The sequence below is a fragment of the Bos mutus genome, chromosome 26 (genome assembly GCF_027580195.1).
Source record: "Bos mutus isolate GX-2022 chromosome 26, NWIPB_WYAK_1.1, whole genome shotgun sequence".
In the NCBI taxonomy this organism is placed as follows: domain Eukaryota; kingdom Metazoa; phylum Chordata; class Mammalia; order Artiodactyla; family Bovidae; genus Bos; species Bos mutus.
Window position 1 is genome coordinate 16589239 of NC_091642.1, and position 23857 is coordinate 16613095.

The 23857-nt window shown below is 39.0% G+C and overlaps 1 protein-coding gene across 2 annotated transcripts in view; it reads right to left on the minus strand.

The window, feature by feature from the left end:
* Positions 1-16603: 16603 nt before the first annotated feature.
* The window catches only part of TRUB1 (TruB pseudouridine synthase family member 1), a 33144-nt gene continuing 25890 nt past the window's right edge, over positions 16604-23857 (minus strand). For both annotated transcript variants that reach the window (XM_070363455.1, XM_005900282.3), the window contains 3 exons: positions 23377-23516; positions 20225-20281; positions 16604-19452 (listed from right to left, as the gene is read on the minus strand). In XM_070363455.1, coding sequence (XP_070219556.1) covers positions 19193-19452; positions 20225-20281; positions 23377-23516 — 457 coding nt within the window. In that variant the 3' untranslated portion in view covers positions 16604-19192. The remainder of the gene's footprint in view (positions 19453-20224; positions 20282-23376; positions 23517-23857) is intronic.

A 23857-nucleotide genomic window follows, 5' to 3' on the forward strand; every position in this document is an offset into this window, starting at 1 on the left:
CATGCATTTAAAACACTTAATATAGAACCTGGTATATAATAAGAACCAAATGGAGAGATAAGAACTGTGGAATATTCTGCAGCAATTAGAATCAATAAATGTGATATGCACACAGCAACAAGGATAAATCTTAGAAACCTAGTGAAGTAAAAAAAGAAAAAGATACATAACGCAGTAAGTATCATTATGTAGATTGAGAGTACAGGTTTACAACATTTGTAAGAATGCACACAAATAAACAAATACACAGCAAATACATTAGAGCAATGGGAGCAAGCAGGGAGTGGTTAGGAGAGAACAGGAAGATGGAACAAATACATGAAGGAAGAGCAGGTGCTGGAAAATTGGCACTAAACGTGCCATGGGACTTCTCCGGTGGTCCAGTGGTTAAGGATCTGCTTGTCAATTCAGGGGACATGGGTTCGATCCCTGGTCTGGGAAGATTCCAAGTGCCGCAGGGCAGCTAAGCCTGTGTGCCACAACTACTGAGCCTGCGCGCCCTAGAGCCCGTGCTCTGCAACAAGAGCAGCCACCTCAATGAGAAGCCCACGCACAGCTAGAGAGTAGTTCCCACTCACTGCAACTAGAGAAAAGCCTGTGAAGCAACGAAGACCCAGCACAGCCAAAAATAAATTTAAAAAAAAGAAAGTGTGCTGTGAACTGAGCAGTATAATTGACTCTATTCCCTGCATCTGAGGTTAAAAATAAAAAAGATGATAATAGTTATTATTAATACTCTCAGACCTCCCACATCCTTTCAACTGTAAAACATCGGAATATCCTTCAGACGGCATCCTTATTGCCCCTGCTCAGGAAGGAAAGCGTTTTCCTCCAGCTTTCTGGGTGATTTAACACATCGTGAATAAGTATCTGAAAAGACATGGAGCTCCTGTGTAGCCATTTCTGGACCTCGGAGCTAAATTGCAAAGTTGGTTCTACACGTGGTTTCATCTATGAAATTAGGGCAAGGTAGGAAACTGACACAGAGAAAAAAGGAAAAAAGATTTCTTATAGTGTTGCTATCCCTTTCAGTGGAAGGTCAGCTGCCTCTTTTTTTTCCATTAGTTCAAGGCAGGATTGACTGAATGTGGCTGCTATAGCATCCCTTCAAAAGCACAGCCTGTGAATAATGCTTCAGCAAATATGGGAGTGCATATTCACATTGGCTGAAAATGGAAACAGCTCAAATGCCCATCAACAGATGCATGGAAAAAACACATGTGGTACACATACATAACAGTTTAGTCATGAGAAAGGAGGATATCCTGCCAGTTGTGATGACGTGGATGGACCTTGAGTATATTATGCTAAGTAAGATAAATCAAAAGACAAGTGTTGTATGGTATTACTTGTACATGGAATCTAAAAAAGTCAAACCTGTAAAAAGAAAATAGAGTAAAATGCTGGTTACTAGGGAGATGGGGAGTGGATAAGATTTACGGTATTTAAAGGTACAAACTTATAACAACAAGTAGCATAGAGATCTAATGCACAGTACAACGGATGCAGACAATAATGTGCTGTAATTATGCAATGTGATAAATATCACTCAACATTATATTACAATACATAAATGTATCAAGTTAGCACATGGTATACCTTCAGCATACACAATATTAGGCGTCCCTGGTGGCTCAGATGATAAGAGTCTGCCTGCAACGCAGGAGACCCAGGCTTGATCCCTGGGTCAGGAAGATCCCCTGGAGAAGGGAACGGCAACACACTCCAGTATTCTTGCCTAGAGAATTCCGTGGACAGAGGAGGGAGTCTGGGGGGCTACAGTCCTCGGGTCACAAAGATTCGGACTCGACTGAGCGACTAACACTATACAATGTTACATGGTAAATTAATTCAATAAAAATTTTTTTGAAGAAAGAAAAGAAAACCTACGGAATGGAAAAAAACAATTGCAAACCATATATTTGACAAGGGGCTAGCCTCCCAAATACATAGAGAACTCCTACAAAAAAGGAGAAAGAAACCAAAAACCCACAGCCTGATTCAGGAGCTGTGCTGTCCACATCTGCACGGCCAGTTGCACAGTGAGTAATCATGGCATCTTGATGGTGCAGACTCGCACTTAGCTTGATCAGTGCTGGCACAGCAGAAAAGAATGGATAGGGAAATGTTTGGATTTTAGAGGTAACAGAGAGAAGTTGGGAAACAATTGCTGGCCAAGCCTGAGAGCTCTGGTGGAGGCTGGTGTGGGACTGTACTTTTCTGCTGACAGCTGAAAGTGAGCCTAGCTTTAGTGGAGCTGTTTTTCTTCCTTTTTCAAGGTTCCCCCAGTTCTAATGATCAGTTCTCTCAAGAAAGCAAGAAAATGGATTGGGGAAGGGGGAGTTCGGTTCGTTCTTTTATTATCCATAATAGGACTGAAAACATGTTTTCCCACCAAGTGTCTGCTTGTAAACACACTACTGCAGGTGCACTAGTGTTTTTACGAAAGTGAACAGGTCTCAGCAGTCCCGGAAGGAACCTCGTTTCCGCAGCTCCGCCAGGACTGCCACCACCTTCTTAGATGAGACGTCTCACCCCGTCCCCAGGCTTCACTACGAAGTCCGGTCCAACTCTCCTCCCTTGGCGCTGACTGATCCTCTCTCAGATGGCTCATTCTGTTCACCTTTCTCTTCCCATCTGCCAAGTCAGGGATGCACACGTGTGTGTGTGTGTTGTCAGCCCGTGTAAAGACACGTTTCAGAGTCTGGGAGTAAGGGCTGAGTTTGAAAATAAAGTGGCATTTTTGTCCTGTTGTTTTGATTTCGTTCACCATATTTAATGGGACTTGCTGGCTTAGATGGTAAAGAATCTGCCTGCAACACAGGAGACCTGGGTTCGATCCCTGGGTTGGGAAGATCCCCTGGAGAAGGAAATGGCAATGCACTCCAATATTCTTGCCTAGAGAATTCCATAGACAAAGGAGCCTGGCAGGCTACAGTCCATGGGGTTGCAAAGAGTCAGACAGGACTGCAGCAACTAACACAGGGCATTATAAATAACATCACGGGTGGATATGGAGTTCTTATGCTCATCACAGGGGGATGTGAATTTTTGAGAGTCTAAGAAACCTGACTCCATCGGTAGATATTTTCAAGGGTCTAAGCACCAGCCAGTGATCAGCTCACCGTCCCTGCCCCTGTTACTGGAGTGTCTCTCTCTCTTCCATATACTTAATTTCACTCTCCTCACTGACCTCATTTACTGTTACAGCTTTAATTTTTATTTCTGTGTAAACAACTCCTGATTCTCTAGTCCATAGGTCCTTCTCTCCCCCTCCCCTGCTTCCTTCCCTTCCCTTCCTTTCTCTTTTCTCTTTCTCTCCCTCTCTCTCTCACAATCTTCTATGAGTATCAGCCTAGTAACTAAGAGCAGGGGCTCTGGGGTCACAGTGCCTGAATCAAAATCTTTGCTCTGCACTAATCAACTGGTATAACAGGCAAGCTACTTAATTTCTCTATGCCTCAACGTTGTCATCTGTAAGATGGGCACGTGGTATTAACTTAGAGGGCTGCTGGCAGGAGGGCCTGCAGTGACTACTGGTTGTTTTTCTGGCCCCTTGGTCTGGAGTAAAGCACACACCCAATAAGTCTTACATATGATTTTGAATGGCCTCTGAACCTACTCTTTTCAAGATCACCAACAAACTCAGGGGCTCCGGGTTCAGTGATCACTGGTCCTGATCTGACTAGTTCCCTCAGCAGCACCAACCAGTCCCATCTTCAGTCTCCCCGGGCTTCCTCCTACCACACTGGCCTGATTTGGGATGCCTAAGGACCCAGGAGTCATTTAGCTTCTCCCTCTGCACTCTCCTTAGAAGGATGACTGGTCCTACCCCATGGTTTTGAGCACCTGTCATACGCTGAAGAAACTCAGCTCCTCAGCCTCCGTCTCTTCTTTGAGACCAAGCCACCTACCAGCTCCTGAATATCAGACGTTTCTCAAAGCAGCGCAGTGGGGTCTCACTGTCCTCCAGACTTCCACACTTGCTTATCCCTCACTCTCACCTCTCCCGGACGCTCAGAGAGGAGACCTGCATAGGGAGAGAAAGGAACCCACTGCGGAATCCAGGCAAGAGCGGCGTGTGGCTTGGACTGGAGCTGTGCTATGGAGGAGGTGAGCGGTGGGCATGTACCAGCTTGCCTTGGCAAAGGATGGAGTGAGGAGAGGAGAAGCCTTGGAGGCAGATGCCAACACGCAGTGTATGTGAGACGGGCAAGGTCGAGAGAGAGTGAACTTCACATCAAAGACAGTTCGAGGCAAAGGACAAGGCACCTTCTGGGCACGGGAAAGAACGTGCGCTGTGCTGCCTACCGTTGGATAGGTGCGGGAGAAAGGAGACTCGTTTCATGAGAGAATTTTTAGGGACGCTAAGGTACAGTTAAAGGGAACGGAATGTTGCAGAAAAGGGTAGATAAAGGCAACACAGATCCTTATGCTGCTAAGTCACTTCAGTAGTGTCCGACTCTGTTCGACCCCATAGACGGCAGCCCACCAGGCTCCCCCACCCCGGGGATTCTCCAGGCGAGAACACTGGAGTGGGTTGCCATTTCCTTCTCCAATGCATGAAAGTGAAAGCGAAGTCATTCAGTCATGTCCGACTCTTAGCGACCCCATGGACTGCAGCCTACTAGGCTCCTCCGTCCATGGGATTTTCCAGGCAAGAGTACTGGAATGGGGTTCCATTGCCTTCTCCAACAGATCCTTATAACCAGATATAATTGCCCAGTTCCCTAAATTAATTCTCCCAGTACTATATACAATGTTATATACATTAAAAAAAAACACACACAACTTTTAAATGACATTTCAAACATGCAGGAAACTATAGACTTGTGTTATAAATATCCTTATACCCACCACTCTGTTGTGATGTATATATACATTTTTCAATTTTTTAATTTAAATATATTAAAATTTTTTTTACAGTGTTGTATTGGTTTCTGCCAAACAATAATGCAAATCAGCCTTAATTATACATACATCCCCTTCCTTCTCCACATCCCCTCTCCAGTGCCAGACTGGGATCCCTGTGCAACACTGCAACTTCTCGCCAGCTATCAACAAATATACACTACCAGATGTAAGATGTAACCTATATATCTTTTGGGGCTTCCCAGGGTGGTGCTAGTGGTAAAGAACCCACCTGCCAATGCAGAAGACATAAGAGATGCTAGTTTGACCCCTGGGAAGATCCCCTGGAGAAGGAAATGGCAACCCACTCCGGTATTCTTGCCTGAAAAATCCCATGGACAGAGGAACCTGAGGGGCTGCAGTCTGTAGGGTCACAGAGTCAGACACAACTGAAGGGCTAAGTGTCTTTTTAATGGCAGTTGCCTCTGTAGTATTATTGTGCTGTTATGCATTCACTTTATTTTCTTGAATTATAGAAAATGCCTTGAGGGCAGAGGCTCATCCTCCTCTTTGTATCTCAGAGGCATCTTACATGATGCCTCACACACACAGTAGGTCTTCTAATCTTTGCTCAGTTAAACTGAATTCTTGAAAGACCTCGAAGGGATCTTCAGGAAAAAAGAAATTGTGGCAAGCAGCGTGTACTATTCTTACAGGTTTGAGAACCTGCAGCTATTTTTAAGAGATATTAATTCAGAAGGAAGGCTGTAAGAGAAAATAGGGCAGTAGCTGCATCTCATGACATAAAACTAAGAAAATGTATTTCATTTGCTGACATCCTTGGCTAACATTTCTGACTCTGGAATCAAAGGCACAGGTAACCCAAATTTCAACTTTCCCCTGTAGGCTTTCAATATCTGTGCCCTCCTACAAATGCTAAGTATATTTGACTTATTAAGAAAGATGTTTAGGAGTGTAATATGGCAACAATTGACTATCAGCTATGGCGGGTTTACCGTTAGGCAATGTTAAAGGTTTTGTCAAGTCCCAGTGGCTGTGTGTTCTGCCCTAATATGTCTTTTACCTCCTACACATTCAGGAAAAGTGTGGTACTGACTGATACATTAGAACCTTCCATTGCGCTCCTTGACACAGAGCTACATCAGTGACTTACCAGAATTCCTGGAAAAACTTGCTATATACCACGGAAAATGAGACTTTTAATAGCCGTGGCAAGTAGTTAGGGTGACAATGGCATCTGGTTGTCCTGGATAATCTCAGTTTAGACCTGCTGTAGATCAGTAATGTCTCAATTATTATTAGGAATCCCATGTCACTCTCAAAAGCATCTGGGTTGAGAAAATAAATTATCTGGTCACCCTATCAATTTTTCCCTAAACTTTTTACATCGCATGACTGCCATATGTGACTGAGGCTTCCATTTTTTAAATTTCTGCACTGTCCTGACAAATGGATTAAATAAGACTTTTTGCTTTGTTTTAGGAAGCCACACTAGACATCACAAACAAGCCTATTTTTGGCAAGCTTTCTGAACAGAACACAAACTGAAATAAATCCGTTCACCCAGATGTTTCCATCACAAATTGTGCCGACACGGCACAACTGCCTTTCCACAGAGAAAGAGCAAAGCGTCAAAAAACAGTAGGAACTAAAACTTAAATTACACAGTAAAAATGTCCAACATTTAAAGTCTAGGACTGTGGTTACAGAATTTAAGTCAAAACCAGCTTAAATTGTTGTTGTTTCAAAAACAACAACAAAGATCCAGGATGGCTTTTTATTAGAAAAATGATCTCTCTCTTTTATTTCATCTGCATCAACTTCAAAAAAGGAAAAATCATACAACATTAGAGTAAAATGTAGTTATAACTATATTTTAAGCCTAGCAATTTCAGCTCAATTTTCAGCAGCAATGTTTCACCAGAATCAAAGATTTCCTAGATGGTTTAAAAACACAGTGAAAATTTGGCACTTTGAAACCTTACGTGAATACAGCTTTAACTTCTTATTTTCAAAGAAAAATGAGATTTAACACACAAAAAAATAAGGCAATGCCCCTTAAGGTCCTTAAAAAAAAAAAAAGAAAAGAAACTCAACCTGCTGTACACATTAAATAATTCAAATCAATGATCCTTTTAAGCCCTTAGCAATGCATGAACCAATGGGGAAAAGCAATCTAATACTTCATGCATTTAGGGGACTGCATTAGAAAGAGTCTTAGCCTGCTTCTGCTTTTATAAATGCAAATATATGCAGAGCAGACAGATTGGGATCTGTACAATTTAGCAATGATCGAAACTTGTAATTTTTGAAAATGGGACAGATGTCCAGACTAGTTATATTAAGATGTTGTTTATTGAAGAAGAAACCAAACAAACAATCCAATTCCACCTCCTCCTTAAAAAGGAAACAAATAAACAATGCTACCACAAATTAGAATAAGCTTTATGTCATCTTGTTTCTTTTATAGAACCCAAAAGCTGAAAGGCGGCTTAGGGTAGAGGAATAAACATTTCCCGACTGTATCATTCACTGCATTACTCATCTTCCTGTCCCTAAAACACAGAAATGGGGGGAAATGCTTCCCCATTCAAGGACCACTTAGAGTCTAAAGGTCAGAGATCAGCTAGATCTCTGGTCAACAAATAAGGGCTGAATGAATGCCATCTTACTTTATTCACTCAAAGTTGTTGAGTGCTTACTGTCTTCCTACACTTGGAATATAATGGTTCCCAGGGCTTATTTGATGATATTGAGTGCCTAGAACGTACCAGGCACTGAGGAAATATGATGAAAACATAGTAATTGCCCTCAGTCTCATGGGGAAGACAAGTAAATAAATACATGATTTAAATGGGGTGCTAAGTATGGTAATGAATGTATATGAGGTACCATAGCAAATGAGATGAGGATGGATTGATTCTGACTGGGACATGAAAAAAGACTTTATTACTATACACTTGGGCGTTTTTGGGTGGTGCAGTGGTAAAGAATCCACCTGCCAATGCAGGAGATGCAAGAGACGTGAGTCTGATCCCTGGGTCAGAAGACCCCCTTGAAGTAGGAAATGGCAACTCACTCCAGTATTCTTGGGTAGAGGAGCCTGGTGGGCTACAGTTTACGGGGACACAAAGAGTCAGACATAACTGAGCAACTGAGCATTCACGGACTATATGCTTCGAGATTTGAAAAACTGCTGAGTGTATTTCCTAAGAGTTTAAACAGAGAAATGACATGATCGGTTGTGTTACAAAACAGCCACTCTGGAGGCAAAGTGGAGTAGAGTAGCATAGGGAAGAGGCTAGTGGTGAAGAAGTCTAATTATGGTAGCTACATAGCCCAGGTAAGAGATGACAAGGGTGTGAGCGAATAGAATGATGCTGGGCCTGGAGAAAGGATGTCTAGACACAAGATCAACCAAATGTGTCCACCACTGAGCCTCAGCCACATTTCCAGAGAGCACCAGCGGCTACAGGATCCACTCTTACACTGAGCTGGAATCAATCTCACTCCAGCTACCATTTGCTGGCCTAGTCGTGCACTCTGGAGAAATTCAGACATGACAGATCCTCAAATGCTGGCTCTGTGTTCATGCTTGATTGCCATCAGTGAAATTCAGATAAAATATGTATATTCTTCTAACTAACAAAACAGCAGAGTCGGGACATACATTTCAAATGTGTACTAAATCTCCTGCCCTAAACATTCACCTTCAAGGTAAGCTGAGATCTGCTCTGAGACAAAGTAGAGCAATTGGTTTTTTTAAATCTTTTTAAAAAAAATCCCAACAAACTTCCACTTCATAGATGTTTGCTGGGTTTTGAACTCATTCACCTTACGAGTTACCCCTCTCCTTGCTTCGTAGACTCTACAAATGAGGTTCTTCATTCAAGAGAATAGGATATGGCCATTCTGAAGGCACCTGCTTCTCTGATCAATGGCCAGTACTTTACATGAATGAGGGACAGGAGAGCAGGAGAGGTCATTCATGGTTCTACAACCCTGCTCTCTGCACTTTCACTGCAGAAATTCAACGTGCTGAAGCTACCACTAGAAGCCTACAATTCTAAGAATTGTCCTGGATTTCCCTCCACAGTTTTAGAAAGAGTCCTTCAGCCCAGCCCAATCTACCTCCCAGAGCAAGATGGTGAGCAGCGGCCCTGGTCAAGCAGGTCTCTATGTGTGTCATCGGTAAGGTTTTCTATTCAGGGAGGCCAGGGATTAATATACTACTGAGTTTTGTTCAGGGAAACAGTGATTTTTTTATTATGAAAGTTTTCAAATATATATAAAACAAACTCACATATGAACTTCCTTCAGATTCAACATTACCAACATCTGCCCCTCTTGCTTCATTTATCCTTTTCATCCTTTTTCTTTCCCCCTCTTTTTTGACTTCCTTTTTTCTTTACCTCCCTTCCTTTCTTCCTCCCTCCTTCCTTTTGTATAGTATTGTTAAGCAAATCTCTCACATTATGTTGTTCTATCCCTATGTCAGAGTAACTCTAAAACATACTTTCTAGGGACTTCCCTGGCTGTCCAGTGGTTAAGCCTCTGGGCACAGGTTTGATCCCTCATCAGAGAACTAAGATCCCACATCCCACAGCCAAAAAAAAAAAAAAGGACATTGTCTTATATAAACACACTGGCCAAATTCACTATTACACCTGACCAAATTAATGATCAGTCTTTAAAACCATCTAGGATCTAGTTCACAGGAAAGTTTTAGAAGAAGCCTTGCAATCTCTGTTGCTTCTCTAAGGGAAAGACTATGCCACAGAGCTTTCTTAGATTATCAGGATATTTCCCTTTATACTCAGCTTAAATTTGTATCCAATCACTATATATCCTCATGTATCATGTTAATTAATCTACCCTTTTAATGTCTACACATTTCGAGTATTTGTATATAGTTAGCTGGTTTTTCCTTAGTCTGTACTTAACTGAGCTATACATATTTAATTCTAATCTTCTCTTATTCATTGATGCCCTCAGCCCCTTAATCATTTCAGTGTTTTGCTTTGAACCTCGTCCACCTGGTTTCCATAAGCCCGGTGATGAGTACCCCAGAACCAGATGCAGTGTTCCAAGAGTGTTTGCACCCCGATGAAACTGCTCCCCATTTTTCCCCCTGAATGTTCAATCCCAAAGCACAAGAGCCGTGCTCTGTCATATTGTAACAGAAACAAATGTTTTATTTTCTGCTTTTATTTCCAGTTATTTTTTGGCATTACAGCATGTGTTTCATTCCTCCCGCTAAACATCTGTGCTTCAGCTCACTTTCCTCCAGATGTAACACAAACAGCATCTGGGAATCAAGAGAGTACAGAGACCCAGCCCTGCCACTCTAGCGATGCAACTCTGGCAAGTCACTCAGGGCCACTTCAGGTCCTTCACCTAAATAACAGATAAAGACATTCTTCCTAATTCACAGGATTGCTGGAGGGTCAAATGAGATGATGTAAATGAAAAATGTTTACTAACCATTTTTTTAAGGTTTTTAAAAAATTAACTAATTTATTTATAGCTGTGTTGGGTCTTCGTTGCTGCATGCAGGCTTTCTTTAGTTGTGGAGCAGAGGCTACTTTCCACCTGCAGCGCATTGGCTTCTCACTGCGGTGGCTTCTCTTATTGTAGAGGGCAGGTTCTAGGCGCGTGGGCTTCGACAGTACCCAGGGTCAGCAGCTGCAGCTTGTTGGCTGCAAAGCATGGGCGTCATCAGTTGCAGCACAGGAGCACATTAGTTGCGGCTCATGGGCCCTAGAGCATGCAGGCTTCAGCAGCTGCTGTGCGCGGGCTCAGCTGCTCTGCAGCATGTGGAATCTTCCAGGGATTGAACCCACATCCCCTGCATTGGCAGGCAGATTTCTATCCACTGTGCCACCAGGGAAGTCCAAGGTTTACTATTAATAACTTTAATGCCATATGTGTTTATGTGTGTGTACCTATATTAGTACATGAAATACAGAAAAGGTGAACATTGACATTCGCTAAAGACTTTTTCTACTTGTATCAATACCCTATTGTATCATTTAATAATCTCCGGTATCAGGAAATTTTTTCTTTCAGCCCTGTTCTTCTCATCAAAACAGAATCATATAAAGCATCTCATATGCCTGGACTACACAAGCATGAGAATTTCAGGTTTATGCTTCACTTACATGTAAATCAGGTACAGGACATTGGCTTCTGTTTACTGAGTTCTAGGAAAGTATGCTAAACACTTTACCTGAAAAATGACCTAATTTAGACCTCATAATTTCATAAAATAGTCACCACTGATATCCCCAATTTACATATGAGGAAACTGGGGCTCAGGAAAGTTAAGTAACTTTCTTAAGGTGAATAGCTGAAGATAAGCAGTAGAGCTCGGTAAACCTAACACCTCCAGAGCCCTTGCTTCAATAATGGGCATGAGTTAATATTTCAAATAATTAGGAACCCCTAACTACAGATAAAATTCAACAAACCTACTATATGCCAGACACTTAGAGAAGTGAAAAGGAGTAATTCTTTTCAGGTGGCTTATTGTTTGATCACTGAACTCACGGCTGTTAAAAGGAACAAGTAATCATGGCTGTTATAATGATGACTCATGGCCATTGTTATCAGAGGCAACTGTACCAACTATCCACTGCCTAAGAAAATGCTTGAAAGTGAAAGTGTTAGTCCCTCAGTCATGTCCAACTCTTTGCCAACCCATGGGCTGTAACCTGCAAGCTCCTCTGTTCATGGGATTCTCCAGGCAAGAATACTGAAGTGGGTAGCCATTCCCTTCTCCAAGGGATCTTTCTGATCCAGGATTGAACATGGGTCTCCTGCACTACAGGCAGATTCATTACCATCTGAGCCACACTCTTATGCAAAAAATCAGATTAGTTTAAGAAAATCTATTTGATGACTATTGCTAATCATTTTTCCTCCAATTCTCTGGCTGTCAGTTATCTAATAAATCACTGAATACAATCTCTTTTTCTTTAAACTGTCCATTCAAAGACGTATTATCTGAGAAGGCTCTAGTTCGGACTTTTTATTACCTCAGTCCTGGATTACTGCATTAGACTCAGTTCCCACTGACTTTCTGCCTATTTCTACCTACTGTGGGCTTCCCTGGTGGCTCAGTGGTAAAGAATTCCCCTGCCAATGCAGGAGATACAGGTTCAATCTCTGGGTCGAAAAGATCTGCTGGAGAAGGAAATGCCAACACACTCCAGTATTCTTGCTTAGGAAATCCCATGGACAGATGTGCCTGGAGGGCTACAGTCCATGGGTTTCAAAAGAGGTGGACACGACTTAGCAATTAAACAACATTTCTACCTTTTTAGTTCCTGCCAGACACCACTGCCAGGTAAATTTCCTTAAAATAAAGCTTCCGTATGAACCAGTCCCTCCTCTGAAGCTTTACTCAGTTCTGCCTTTCAAGGCTCCAAATGATATCATGACAATTTGCTTTTCCAACCACAACATAAATTCTCCTCTCCACCCAGACCATCCTCTTCTTTGCTGACTGAATGTGCCTTGTGTACCACCGTCTTTGCCGGAACTCTTCTCCCCTCCATCTGACTTGTCTCCTCTTTGAATAGTATCTATTGTTCAAGGCCCAACTCAGGTCTTCCTTCTTGAGGTAGCTGTCCTGGTCACTGAACATCCATGTTCTCCTTCCTCTGTTCTCAGTAGGAGCTCAGCAAGTGTTTGCAGAAATTAATTATAGCTCCATTGAACATCAATAGCATTTTTTTGGGCCATATCACTCACTGATACAAAATTATGTACGTATGTACGTATGGCACCACAGCATGTGTGCTCCGTCGCCCAGTCATGTCTGCCTGTTTGTAACCCCGTGGGTTGTAGCATGCCAGTCCCTTCTCTCCATGGAATTTTCCAGTCAAGAATACTGGAGTGGGTTGCCATTTTCTTCTCCAGAGGATCTTCCCAACCCAGGGATCGTAGCCGGGCTCCTGCATTGATAGGCGGATTCTTTCCCACTGAGCCACCTGGGAAACTCAGTGGTGCTACTTAACTTTCTATATGTACATTTCTTGAGTTCCTATTTGAAGTAAAGTGAAAGCTTCTTAAAGGCCTGAACCGGGTCTTCAAGACTTCTTTTGTATGCCATATACTGTTCCCCAGGCAAAGGCACTGTATACTTAAACTGACATACAGTTTAACTGACTCTGATGCTGGGAAAGATTAAAGGCAGGAGAAGAAGGGGGCAACAGAGGATGAGCTGGTTGGATGGCATCACCGACTCAATGAATGTGAGTTTGAGCAAACTCCAGGAGATGGTGAAGAACAGGGAAGCCTGGCGTGCTGCAGTCCATGGGACTGCAAAGAGTCAGACACAACTTAGTGACTAAACAACAACAAATACTTAAACAATATGGAATAAAATCACCTAGTCAACATGTTTAGATAATATAGCCAGTTCGGCAGGCTAAAAGAACAGTCACGACTTAAGATATCTGGCCTCTAAGTCTTAGCCTTACTAATGCATTAATTTAGAGCTGATGAAAATAAACTGAAAATGCAAGAAATTCAGATGCCCTCAAAAGGATAAATGCAAAGGAAAATACCTGGACACATCAGAGACAAACTGCTGCAAATCAAAGATAAAACCCTGAAGGCAGCTACAGAAAACTATACAAGCCAGAAGACAATTGAATGACACGAAAGTGCTGAATGGAAAGAAAAAAAAGTTAATGAATCTAGATTTATATATCCAGAAAAACTGTAATTCAAAACAAAAGGTAAAATAAACACTGTTCAGACAAACAAGAGTAAAGAAAATTCACTGCTCTCAGACTTGTGTTATAAGAAATGTTCAAGGAAATTATTCAGAAAGGAGTATGATACCAGATAGAAATTTAGATCTACATTAAACAAATGAAAAACACCAGGATGTAGATAAATATAAAAGTTTTAAAAACCTTTTTAGATTTAGAAGTGTTTAGAAGGAAATGGCAACCCACTTCAGTGTCCTTGCCTGGAGAATCCCAGGGACGGGGGAGCCTGGTGGGCTGCCATCTCTGTGGTCGCAAAGAGTCGGACACAACTGAAGCGACTTAGCAGCAGCAGCAGCAGAAGATAACTAACAGTCAGGGGTCGGCAAGCTACAATATGAAGGTAAATATAGTTTTATTGAAACATAACCACATCCATTCATTTATGTGTAGTGTCAAGAGCTACGACCCCTGGTCTAAAGCACCAAAGTAAAGAACAATTTAAAAAACCCAATATATTATAAAGTTTATCATGTAAAGTATGTAATGTAAAAGCTTATAATGTAAAAGTATGAAAACAGCCCCAAATATAGGAGATATTTGAAGGTAATCTGTGATAAGGACATGTATCATAAACATAAAAAAATTTTAAAGAGGTAATATTAACAAGTCAATAGGGAGATTATAATGGAATACTAAAAATATTTAAAACTGAAAGCTAATCAAGTGCCCATCATTCAGAAAAATGGATAAATGTAGGTATATTCACACAACGGAATACTAAACAATAATGAGAATGATTTATGCCTGTATACAAGACAATGGAAGAACCTCACAAACGTAATTGTGAGCAAAAGAAGCCAGACAAAAAAGAGTATATACTGTTCACTTTATTTATAGAAAGCACAAAGGCAGACAAAATAACAATCTATAATGTTAGATGTGGTTACCCTTGGCAGTGGGGTGGGGTTAGAGGGCTAGTGACTGGAAAGAACTCTCTGGAGGACCTCCAGTGAATTAGTAACCTTCTGTTTTTTTAATTTAGTTGTTGGTTACACATGCTTGCTTTATGAAAATTTGTTGGGTGATACATTTATGATATATGCAATTTTCTGTATGGATATTAAATATCTGTAAAAATTATAAATATACATATATTAACTTTTACTGATACTTATATAAATATATATGATATGCTGCTGCTGCTAAGTCACTTCAGTCATGTCCAACTCTGTGTGACCCCATAGACGGCAGCCCACCAGGCTCTCCGTCCCTGGGATTGATATATACTTAAACTAAAACCCTGATAAAAGAATATGACAACACACACCAAAAGAGGGATTTTGAAAAAAAGCTGATGTTCTATAAACTTTAAAAAGTCACAGTAATTTTGAAATAAATATATAAGTAAACAGTAAATTAAAATAGCAGAAGAATGAATTCATTATCTGGGAGAAAGATTAAAGGAAATTCTCTAAGCAGCAGCACTGAGATAAAGAGCTGGAAAATATGAAAGAGTAATTAGATACAGAATAAAATGAAAAGACATAAATCTAACAGGACTGCTAGATGCAACAGATGTGATATTCAAAGAGATAAAGGATGAGAACTTTCCAAAATTGATGAACAGCATGAAAGTTCAGGCTCAAAAAGAATGTGCTCTGAACAGAATAAACACAAATCATCTATATTCAGAAGGCTATGGTAGTGCTGCAAAAATTCTTAAAGATAGACTAGCTGTCTCCTTTGTTTTAAAGTCTTTTGGACTCTGTGGGAGAGGGAGCGGGGGAATGATTTGGGAGAATGGCATTGAAACACGTATAATACCATAAAAGAAACGAATCGCCAGTCCAGGTCTGATGCAGGATACAGAATGATTGGGGCTGGTGCACTGGGATGACCTAGAGGGATGGTACGGGGAGGGAGGTGGGAGGAGGGGTTCAGAATGGGGAGCACGTGTACAGCCGTGGCAGATTCATGTTGATGTATGGCAAAAACAATACAATATTTTAAAGTAATTAGCCTCCAATTAAAATAAATAAATTTAAATTTAAAAAAAAAAGAATATTGAGGCCTAAAAAGATTAAGTGATTTGCCTCAATCAAAAAGCTAATAGTAGAGATGGAAATAATCTTAATATGTTACAGTTTAAGGCTTACTTACAGATAAGAGGAGCAAAATAGTAATTTCTGACTTCAACTTTCCTACTGGTATCATCATTTATAATAGCAATATGAGATATTACTGTTCACAGAGAGAATTTAACTCAAGTTGAAACTATGAAGAGATTATGGATTCAAGTGCATGCAGCAAGTGTTTAACAAGGGATACTCAGTAAGTGATTAGGCCAGGCTACTGCTGCCCACATATACCTTAAGTTTCAAGATAAATTTCCTATTTCAATTTAACTACAAGACCATTAAAATCATTTCAACCCAAAAAACCTACATTTTTCATATTCCCCTATTTAAATGTTTCAACATTTTAGAGTGCTTTTGAATTACAATTTTTCTGTTATATGCATCAACATATAAGGTAAATTATTTTCTTCCTTTGAAACAGAACTGATTAAACCTCTAAATGCCCACTATAAGTCTGATACAAATTTCAAACTGGTCTGAAAGATAGAAAATGTACTAAAGACCTGTTATAAAGCATTCTTTTCTTATGTAGTACAATGAGTAATTTCTGATGGTGGATCTGGAATAGGTATTAATTCAAGTATTAAAGAAGAAAAGATCTAGTTAGGATAGGAAAGTGTTAAGTTTAGTTCTTATTCAAATTTTATAATTTTGAATAATCAGAGAAAAAATTATATTATTTTAATGATCACGGGTCTTAAATCTATAATAAAATAATTCTATGGCCAAGTCTGCTGACTTTTCAGACAGTATTTTCCAGAAATATAAAAAAATTAAATGTCGAAATGATCTGTATATTCCAGGTAGAAGCATTTTCAGAAATTTCTAACACATGTTTTCTTACAAATAAGATAACTTTATTATGACATGAAATACATAGGCACAGGTATTTAATATTTTGACTAAAGTGAAAAAAACGAAGCAATTGGTACATAAATACCAGACTCAGGAGAAAACTAATTTGTTTTATGGACGAGTCAAACTTTTTAGAGCATCTTGATCAGTTACAGCTGCTTATGAAAGTTAATAATGTTTTTAATTTTCAATAAATTTTAACTATTCATACTCATAAATCTGGCAACTATAAAGGAATTCTTAAAATCAGTTAGCAAATTTAGTCAGTAAAAATGAAAAATGAAACTAAAATAAAAAAAGACAACAGACCATGAAAATACTTCTACCAAGTATTTACTGCACAAATAACACACAAATGTATAAAGAAACCATTAAGACATTTATTTATACAAGTGACAAAGTATATGAAAAAGTCACACAGAGGTAAACTGGCAATTTTGAACTCTTTTAACTTACTAAATTAGCAACAATAACATATAAAACCCCCACTCAAAGCTGTAAACTTCTGGTGAACTGATATACTCAAATGGTAACACTGTAAAATGTTACAACTCTCTGGGAAAGCAATAAGGCAAACTTACTAAGAACCATAAAACTGTTTATATTACTTCATTTAATAATTCCACTTCCAGGAACTTATCCTAATAAAACTGAAAATAAACTTAAGAATTTAGCAATCGGGAAATGGTTTAAATAAAGTAAAAAGATTAAATAATCATTATCAAAACTAAATACCAATAGTCAAATAATATGAAATAAAAAATAGTTAAAAAAAGAGTAATACAAAATGAAAGTTCTGAAGTCACTTCAGCGAGGTGGTGACGATTACGGGTAATTTTTCCATTTGGCAAAATTTTCTTCAGTGTTTTCAGTAAAAGAAAAAGATCGATTACCATTTCAGAAAGTCACTTGTCTTTTCAAAACATTTATGCTCTTTACCATTAGCAAACTATGCATGCCAAAATTTAAGTTGAGAAACAGCCAAGATGCCCCAGGTGCTTGCTATTCCGTACCAGGCGATGTACGAAGGCGTACTGTGACTTATCCCTTTCCAACAGGAAGAGGCAACCACCGCCACCTTTGGTTACGCAAACTGCAGGGCACTGGACACAAGCAAAGCTGTAAAAGTCTCAGCTTACAACTTTGTATGTCTGAAGTTTTATTTAAGGCATTATGATAACTAGCTCTTTTCCTTATCATTTTCTGTGTCATTTAAGAAAGTTCCGTTTTTAAAATGTTGACAATACGCTGAAAGTGCTCTACTGAAGCATGTAACTTTTTAGACTGAGTTTATATGAGGTTCACCACAAATACGACCATTTTTCTTTAACATATTTAAAATTTCGAGGTTAGAGGTTACAAAACAACTACCTTTGCAAGAAAGACAATCCATAAAAATCTAAAAATTCTTATTTGATGAAAATTTAACAACTCTTCCCTTTGAAACTATATTTATTTGAATAAATGCAGTGGGATTTAAACAGACTGGCTGCATTATATACTGCTTTCCCATAACAAAAATATGAAGCACTCATTATACATGAAATTTATTCTTTTGGAATGTGACTGTTTTCAAAACTATGGTGAAGAGGGACAGGGACCTGTCAGTAGGCCACTTGAATGCAAATGTTTGAGAACAACTGTTTTTCAACATTTAAAGAGAAGGGATTAACTGCAAATACACGGCAAACCTCAGCATTTGTAAACATCATTTGAAAAAGCAAACTGAAAAAATACCAGGGGCTTGATACCCTAGAAAAAGGTATAAATAAATACTAAAAAATAAAGAAAAGAAGTTTTTAATTGAAGACACATTCTTTAGCTTAATTTTTAAAAATTAGGTTATTTAGTATATTGGCACAGGGTGGTCAACTGTATTGATTACCAGGAAAACATCTCATAGCTGCCAAAACATAAGCCATAGGAGCTGTCCTATGCTAATGGTGGAGTAGAGGTGAATTTAATTAAACATTTAGTCTTCTCTTTACTTTCCATTAGTGGTAGCAGCAATAATTTGGTTCATTTAGAAATATTTGTTATAAAAGTTTATTAGTTTCCAAGATCTAAACAAACACAGCTATTACCAAGATAAGTATAACATTATTAAAGAAATGTTCTTAATAATCATAAACTCTATAAAACATAAGAGTTAAATAACGGCTTTTTCAAACATAGTTAAGGAGTTTCAATAACCAGAGCCACCAGGAAGCCAAAATAAAGTCAAAGAAACAAATACACATTCACTTCATGACACCAAAGAAACATGTAGCTCATTGTTTTTCCCCTCTGATTAGAAAATATGGTCAACTTTTTCATAGGAGAAGACTTTTAAGAGAGATCAAAATCAGAAAGTTGCTTTTCCTGAATCTGATCTAATAGCATGACAATATTCTATAGTACAACAAGAAATGAACAACTGCAGGGCTATTTATAATGTACAGCAGATAAATTGTGCACCATAGAAACCATAAATGATGGACATTTTTCTTCATGCAAAAAAAGAAAAAAAACCCATAGGTATCATTTGTCTTTTGCACGAAGCCTGTCATTCTGCACACAGGATTCAAATGTCAATGAGGAAATGATAACAATCCCAAGCCAGTCTTAAAGTGTCTTAATTACATCGTCTTCTCCCTTTGTCTCATTCAGAGTTATACACTCACAGCTCAAAACTTGCTCATTAGACTCCTCAGGTTTTGATTTTTTAAGTGCCAGCTCTGCTGGGAGAAGAGATGAGCACCGCTGGAGAGACTGTGCAATGTCATCAATCGTCCATTTGTCTTCGGGCAGGGCATGCTCCTCCAGGGTGAATGGTCCCTGTTTGGTTCGTGTCAGCTCTAGCACATTGGCACAGGAAGAGAGTTCTGTGGTAACAAAAGGGGAAAAGAAAATGCATGATAAATGATTTAGTATTTCATAGTCTATCATTTTTCAAATGTCTGAGGGACTCAATTCAAACCATTCAAAACTACCCTAAATGTAAAGTTGTAATCATCCAAAATAATAACCAGAAGCCTTGAGATTATGAAATGATTAAGTAGCCAAATAATATTTAATAGCTCATCTAATAAACTGGTTTAAAGTCTAGAAGGAACGGGCATTCACTTTTCTTACTTAACCCATGAAGCAACCTCCTGAGGTAATATTACTCTCACTTTGCAGATGAGGTAACGAGGACTGTCCCGTGTCACCACAGCCAGCCAATGGCAGGGCCAGATCTCCAACTTCCCGGTTGTTAGGAAGACGATGGCTTCTAGGTTGCTTTAAAAAATGTGACGTGTAGCAATGAAAACAATTTTTTTTTAAAGGAGTAATCTTTTCTTTTTGTCCCTACTTTTGAGTTAAAACATTTTATGCTTGAAAAAAAATGTTGGCCTTAGATTCACTATTCACATCTTCATTTTCTGTTCCTCTTTTTCTCCTCTCTCCCATTACAAGCATTTCACTGCAGCTGTGGATGCTGCTAACTGTCTGCCATAAACCTAGAATGCTTTTAAGGCTGAAAGCACAGCCTTCAGTACTGGCACAGTTCCTAAGGCCAGTACTCAGAGACATGAAAAACGGAAAATTCCTTCTTCCCATCAAAAAGGAATATTACTCTCTAAATGGTAATTCATAATTCATCTTTATGCTTACCTTTGCCAATGTCACTGACCAAGCTTCTGATATAAAAACCTCCTCCACATTCGACATCTGGAATGTTAATAGTGACATGGTGAATTGCTAAGCTCCTATGAAATCCACTTTACATAGAAATGATGCCCCTAAACAAATGTAAAAATGCACTATGCAAACAATCGAGTGATAAAATATTTATGTGCCATAACATAAATTATTCATCTAGTAGCATATGTGTGAGACTGAAAAGTCAGAGTGTAGAGAAAGCAAATAGCAGAAACTCATGAGCATGTTTTAAATTACATGGCAAGTCATACCACTTTAATACTTCAGCCTCGTTCATTTAATAGGTTTTAAATAGTTAGAAATCTCAGCTTTGCTATCATGAGCTACAGACTTAAAAAAATTTTTTTCAGATTTGCACATCTTGTTCATTTAATAGGTTTCAAATGGTTAGACATCTCAGCCTTGCTATCATAAGCTGTAGATTTTTAAAATACTTCCAGATTTACATACTCGAAAAATACAACAAACAAACAAAAATTCCCTTTTCAGTGGCAGGAATTATGTTTGGGGTAATATATTACAGAGAGAACTCAGCATATTTAAATGTTCTTTTGGAAATATTCCTGAAAAAAATCATGAAATAACTTACAATTACACAATGTACCAGAACTGACTGCATGTCTAAACAGCTTCTTAGCTTAGCCTAATACAAGTTTATTGGTTAAGAGCAAGGCTCTGGATTATTTTTATTCATCCACAAGACATCCTGAAAAGAACTGTATTTCCACACGAAAAGACCACATTCCACCTGTTTCTAGCTTAGCATACACTAAAGTTATTTGAGGGAATTAATCAAAACTCCCCACCTAAGTATTTCAATTTCTTTTTTTCCCTATCAGCTCAAGGTTGGGAGCCACTGCTGAGATTAAAGAAAAAATAAAGAGCACTAGGACCAAATGGAGGTGTGCTATCAAAGGTGACTCTTTGATGAAAGAGTCAAATGTGGCCTACTATAACTCCAATGAACAAATGCAACTGGAAAAACTTGAGGGTTTTTTTTTACTTTCATAGATAATATCTGCTTTGCCAACACAGCTGCTGCTTTTTCATGGAACATAGTAAAACACTTTTTAGCATATTTGTTTCATTGTTTGTCTAATGTTTTAGAATCAGGAAACTTAAGGAGTGACTTCCTAAAAAAACTGTACAAAACCCACAATCTACAGGAACTTACACTAAATAATAATCTCAAAAGGAGAAAAAAAGAGCAACAAAGTTTAGAAAAAAAGATTTGGGAAATTATTTCTAAAAGTCAACCTATTCAGAATGCACCATGAAATTAAGAGCAGGGTCAATTTCAGGGAGACTGAAGATTAAGAAGAACTACAGCTTTTGATTTTTCACAACTCTTACACATTCAGGGCTTTAGCTAGGAGATCATAAAATTTTCAAACAATAGAGAAAGCCTTTGTGGGTTGTAAATTTATTTCAAATATGGATTATAGATAAATTCAAATTGTTCATTTGAATTAAACTTTACCATATGTCCAAGAATACATTTCTGCATTACCCATTATTCCTATATTTTCATGATCTTTAGCAGTAATTTGTTGGTGACAAAGAGAAAGAAAAATCACTCAACTTTTAGAATTTCTTGTTCAAAAACTGAAAAAGCATTGTTTTAAAAGGACAAATAAATATTAATAAAAAAACTGAGAATAGACTATCAGGTACTAGCCAAAATGGGAAACAAGTATTCATAAGACAATAAAATAGAAAATACAAAATTTTGCAAATATGTATTCCTTACCTACTCTTCTCTATAGAGATCCAAAGTATGTTACTTACAATTTTATAGCAAGATAATATAAGAAACTCAGATGATTTAGGACAACTCTGAACCCCTATATAGCCATCAGATCAGATCAGATCAGATCAGTCACTCAGTCGTGTCCAACTCTCTGTGACCCCATGAATCGCAGCACCCAGGCCTCCCTGTCCATCACCAACTCCCGGAGTTCACTCAGACTCATGTCCATCGAGTCAGTGATGCCATCCAGCCATCTCATCCTCTGTCGTCCCCTTCTCCTCTTGCCCCCAATCCCTTCCAGCATCAGGGTCTTTTCCAATGAGTCAACTCTTCACATGAGGTGGCCAAAGTACTGGAGTTTCAGCTTTAGCATCATTCCTTCCAAAGAAACCCCAGGGCTGATCTCCTTCAGAATGGACTGGTTGGATCTCCTTGCAGTCCAAGGGACTCTCAAGAGTCTTCTTCAACACCACAGTTCAAAAGCATCAATTCTTCGGCGCTCAGCCTTCTTCACAGTCCAACTCTCACATCCATACATGACCACAGGAAAAACCATAGCCTTGACTAGACGAACCTTTGTTGGCAAAGTAATGTCTCTGCTTTTGAATATGCTATCTAGGTTGGTCATAACTTTCCTTCCAAGGAGTAAGCATCTTTTAATTTCATGGCTGCAGTCACCATCTGCAGTGATTTTGGAGCCCAGAAAAATAAAGTCTGACACTGTTTCCACTGTTTCCCCATCTATTTCCCATGAAGTGATGGGACCGGATGCCATGATCTTCATTTTCTGAATGTTGAGCTTTAAGCCCACTTTTTCACTCTCCACTTTCACTTTCATCAAGAGGCTTTTTAGTTCCTCTTCACTTTCTGTGATAAGGGTGGTGTCATCTGCATATCTGAGGTTATTGATATTTCTCCCGGCAATCTTGATTCCAGCTTGTGTTTCTTCCAGTCCAGCGTTTCTCATGATGTACTCCGCATATAAGTTAAATAAACAGGGTGACAATATACAGCCTTGACATACTCCTTTTCCTATTTGGAACCAGTCTGTTTTTCCATGTCCAGTTCTAACTGTTGCTTCCTGACTTGCATACAAATTTCTCAAGAGGCAGATCAGGTGGTCTGGTAGTCCCATCTCTTTTAGAATTTTCCATAGTTTATTGTGATCCACACAGTCAAAGGCTTTGGCATAGTCAATAGGTGTCAAAAAATTATTAACAAATTCTAACCTTGTTTAAATTCAAATTTTTAAAAATTTCCAATATCCTCGGGATCCATTAAAATTACAGAAAAGTAGCCAACTATAAAATAAAGGCACAGTAAATACAAATGATTTCAGATTTCTCCATCTTACCTAGTGTGAAAAATGGTGGCTGGAATTTCTGAAGGGAGAGACTGTATACAGTAACTGGCCTGGCAGGCTTTGCTTCTACTACTTCACCTCTCTTCATCAAAGTTGAAAGTCTCTGGCCATCTTTCTTTAATGCAGAATAGCTTGCAAAGTAGAAGAGGGAGACAAAGAGAGAAGAAGGGAGCAAGAATAAAGAGAGATTGAGAAAGCGAGAGAGAATAATTCTAGATTACAGCTTGGAAAGAAAAGATGATTAGCAGCCCTTTCAACTGAAAATCCTTCTAAGAATGAACTTTTTTTTTCTTCTAATCTACTCCACACTGGTGTCAGGGATAGAGTTCCTAAATATCTTTGAGGCCAATACAGTTCACTCTGGCACTCAGTGAGCAATGATGTCAATATTCCTCTTTAACCATCTTCCTGGAGATGGTCTATTCACGTCTTCACTAGTCCTCATTCTGGGTAAAGGGTACGAGGCATCCAG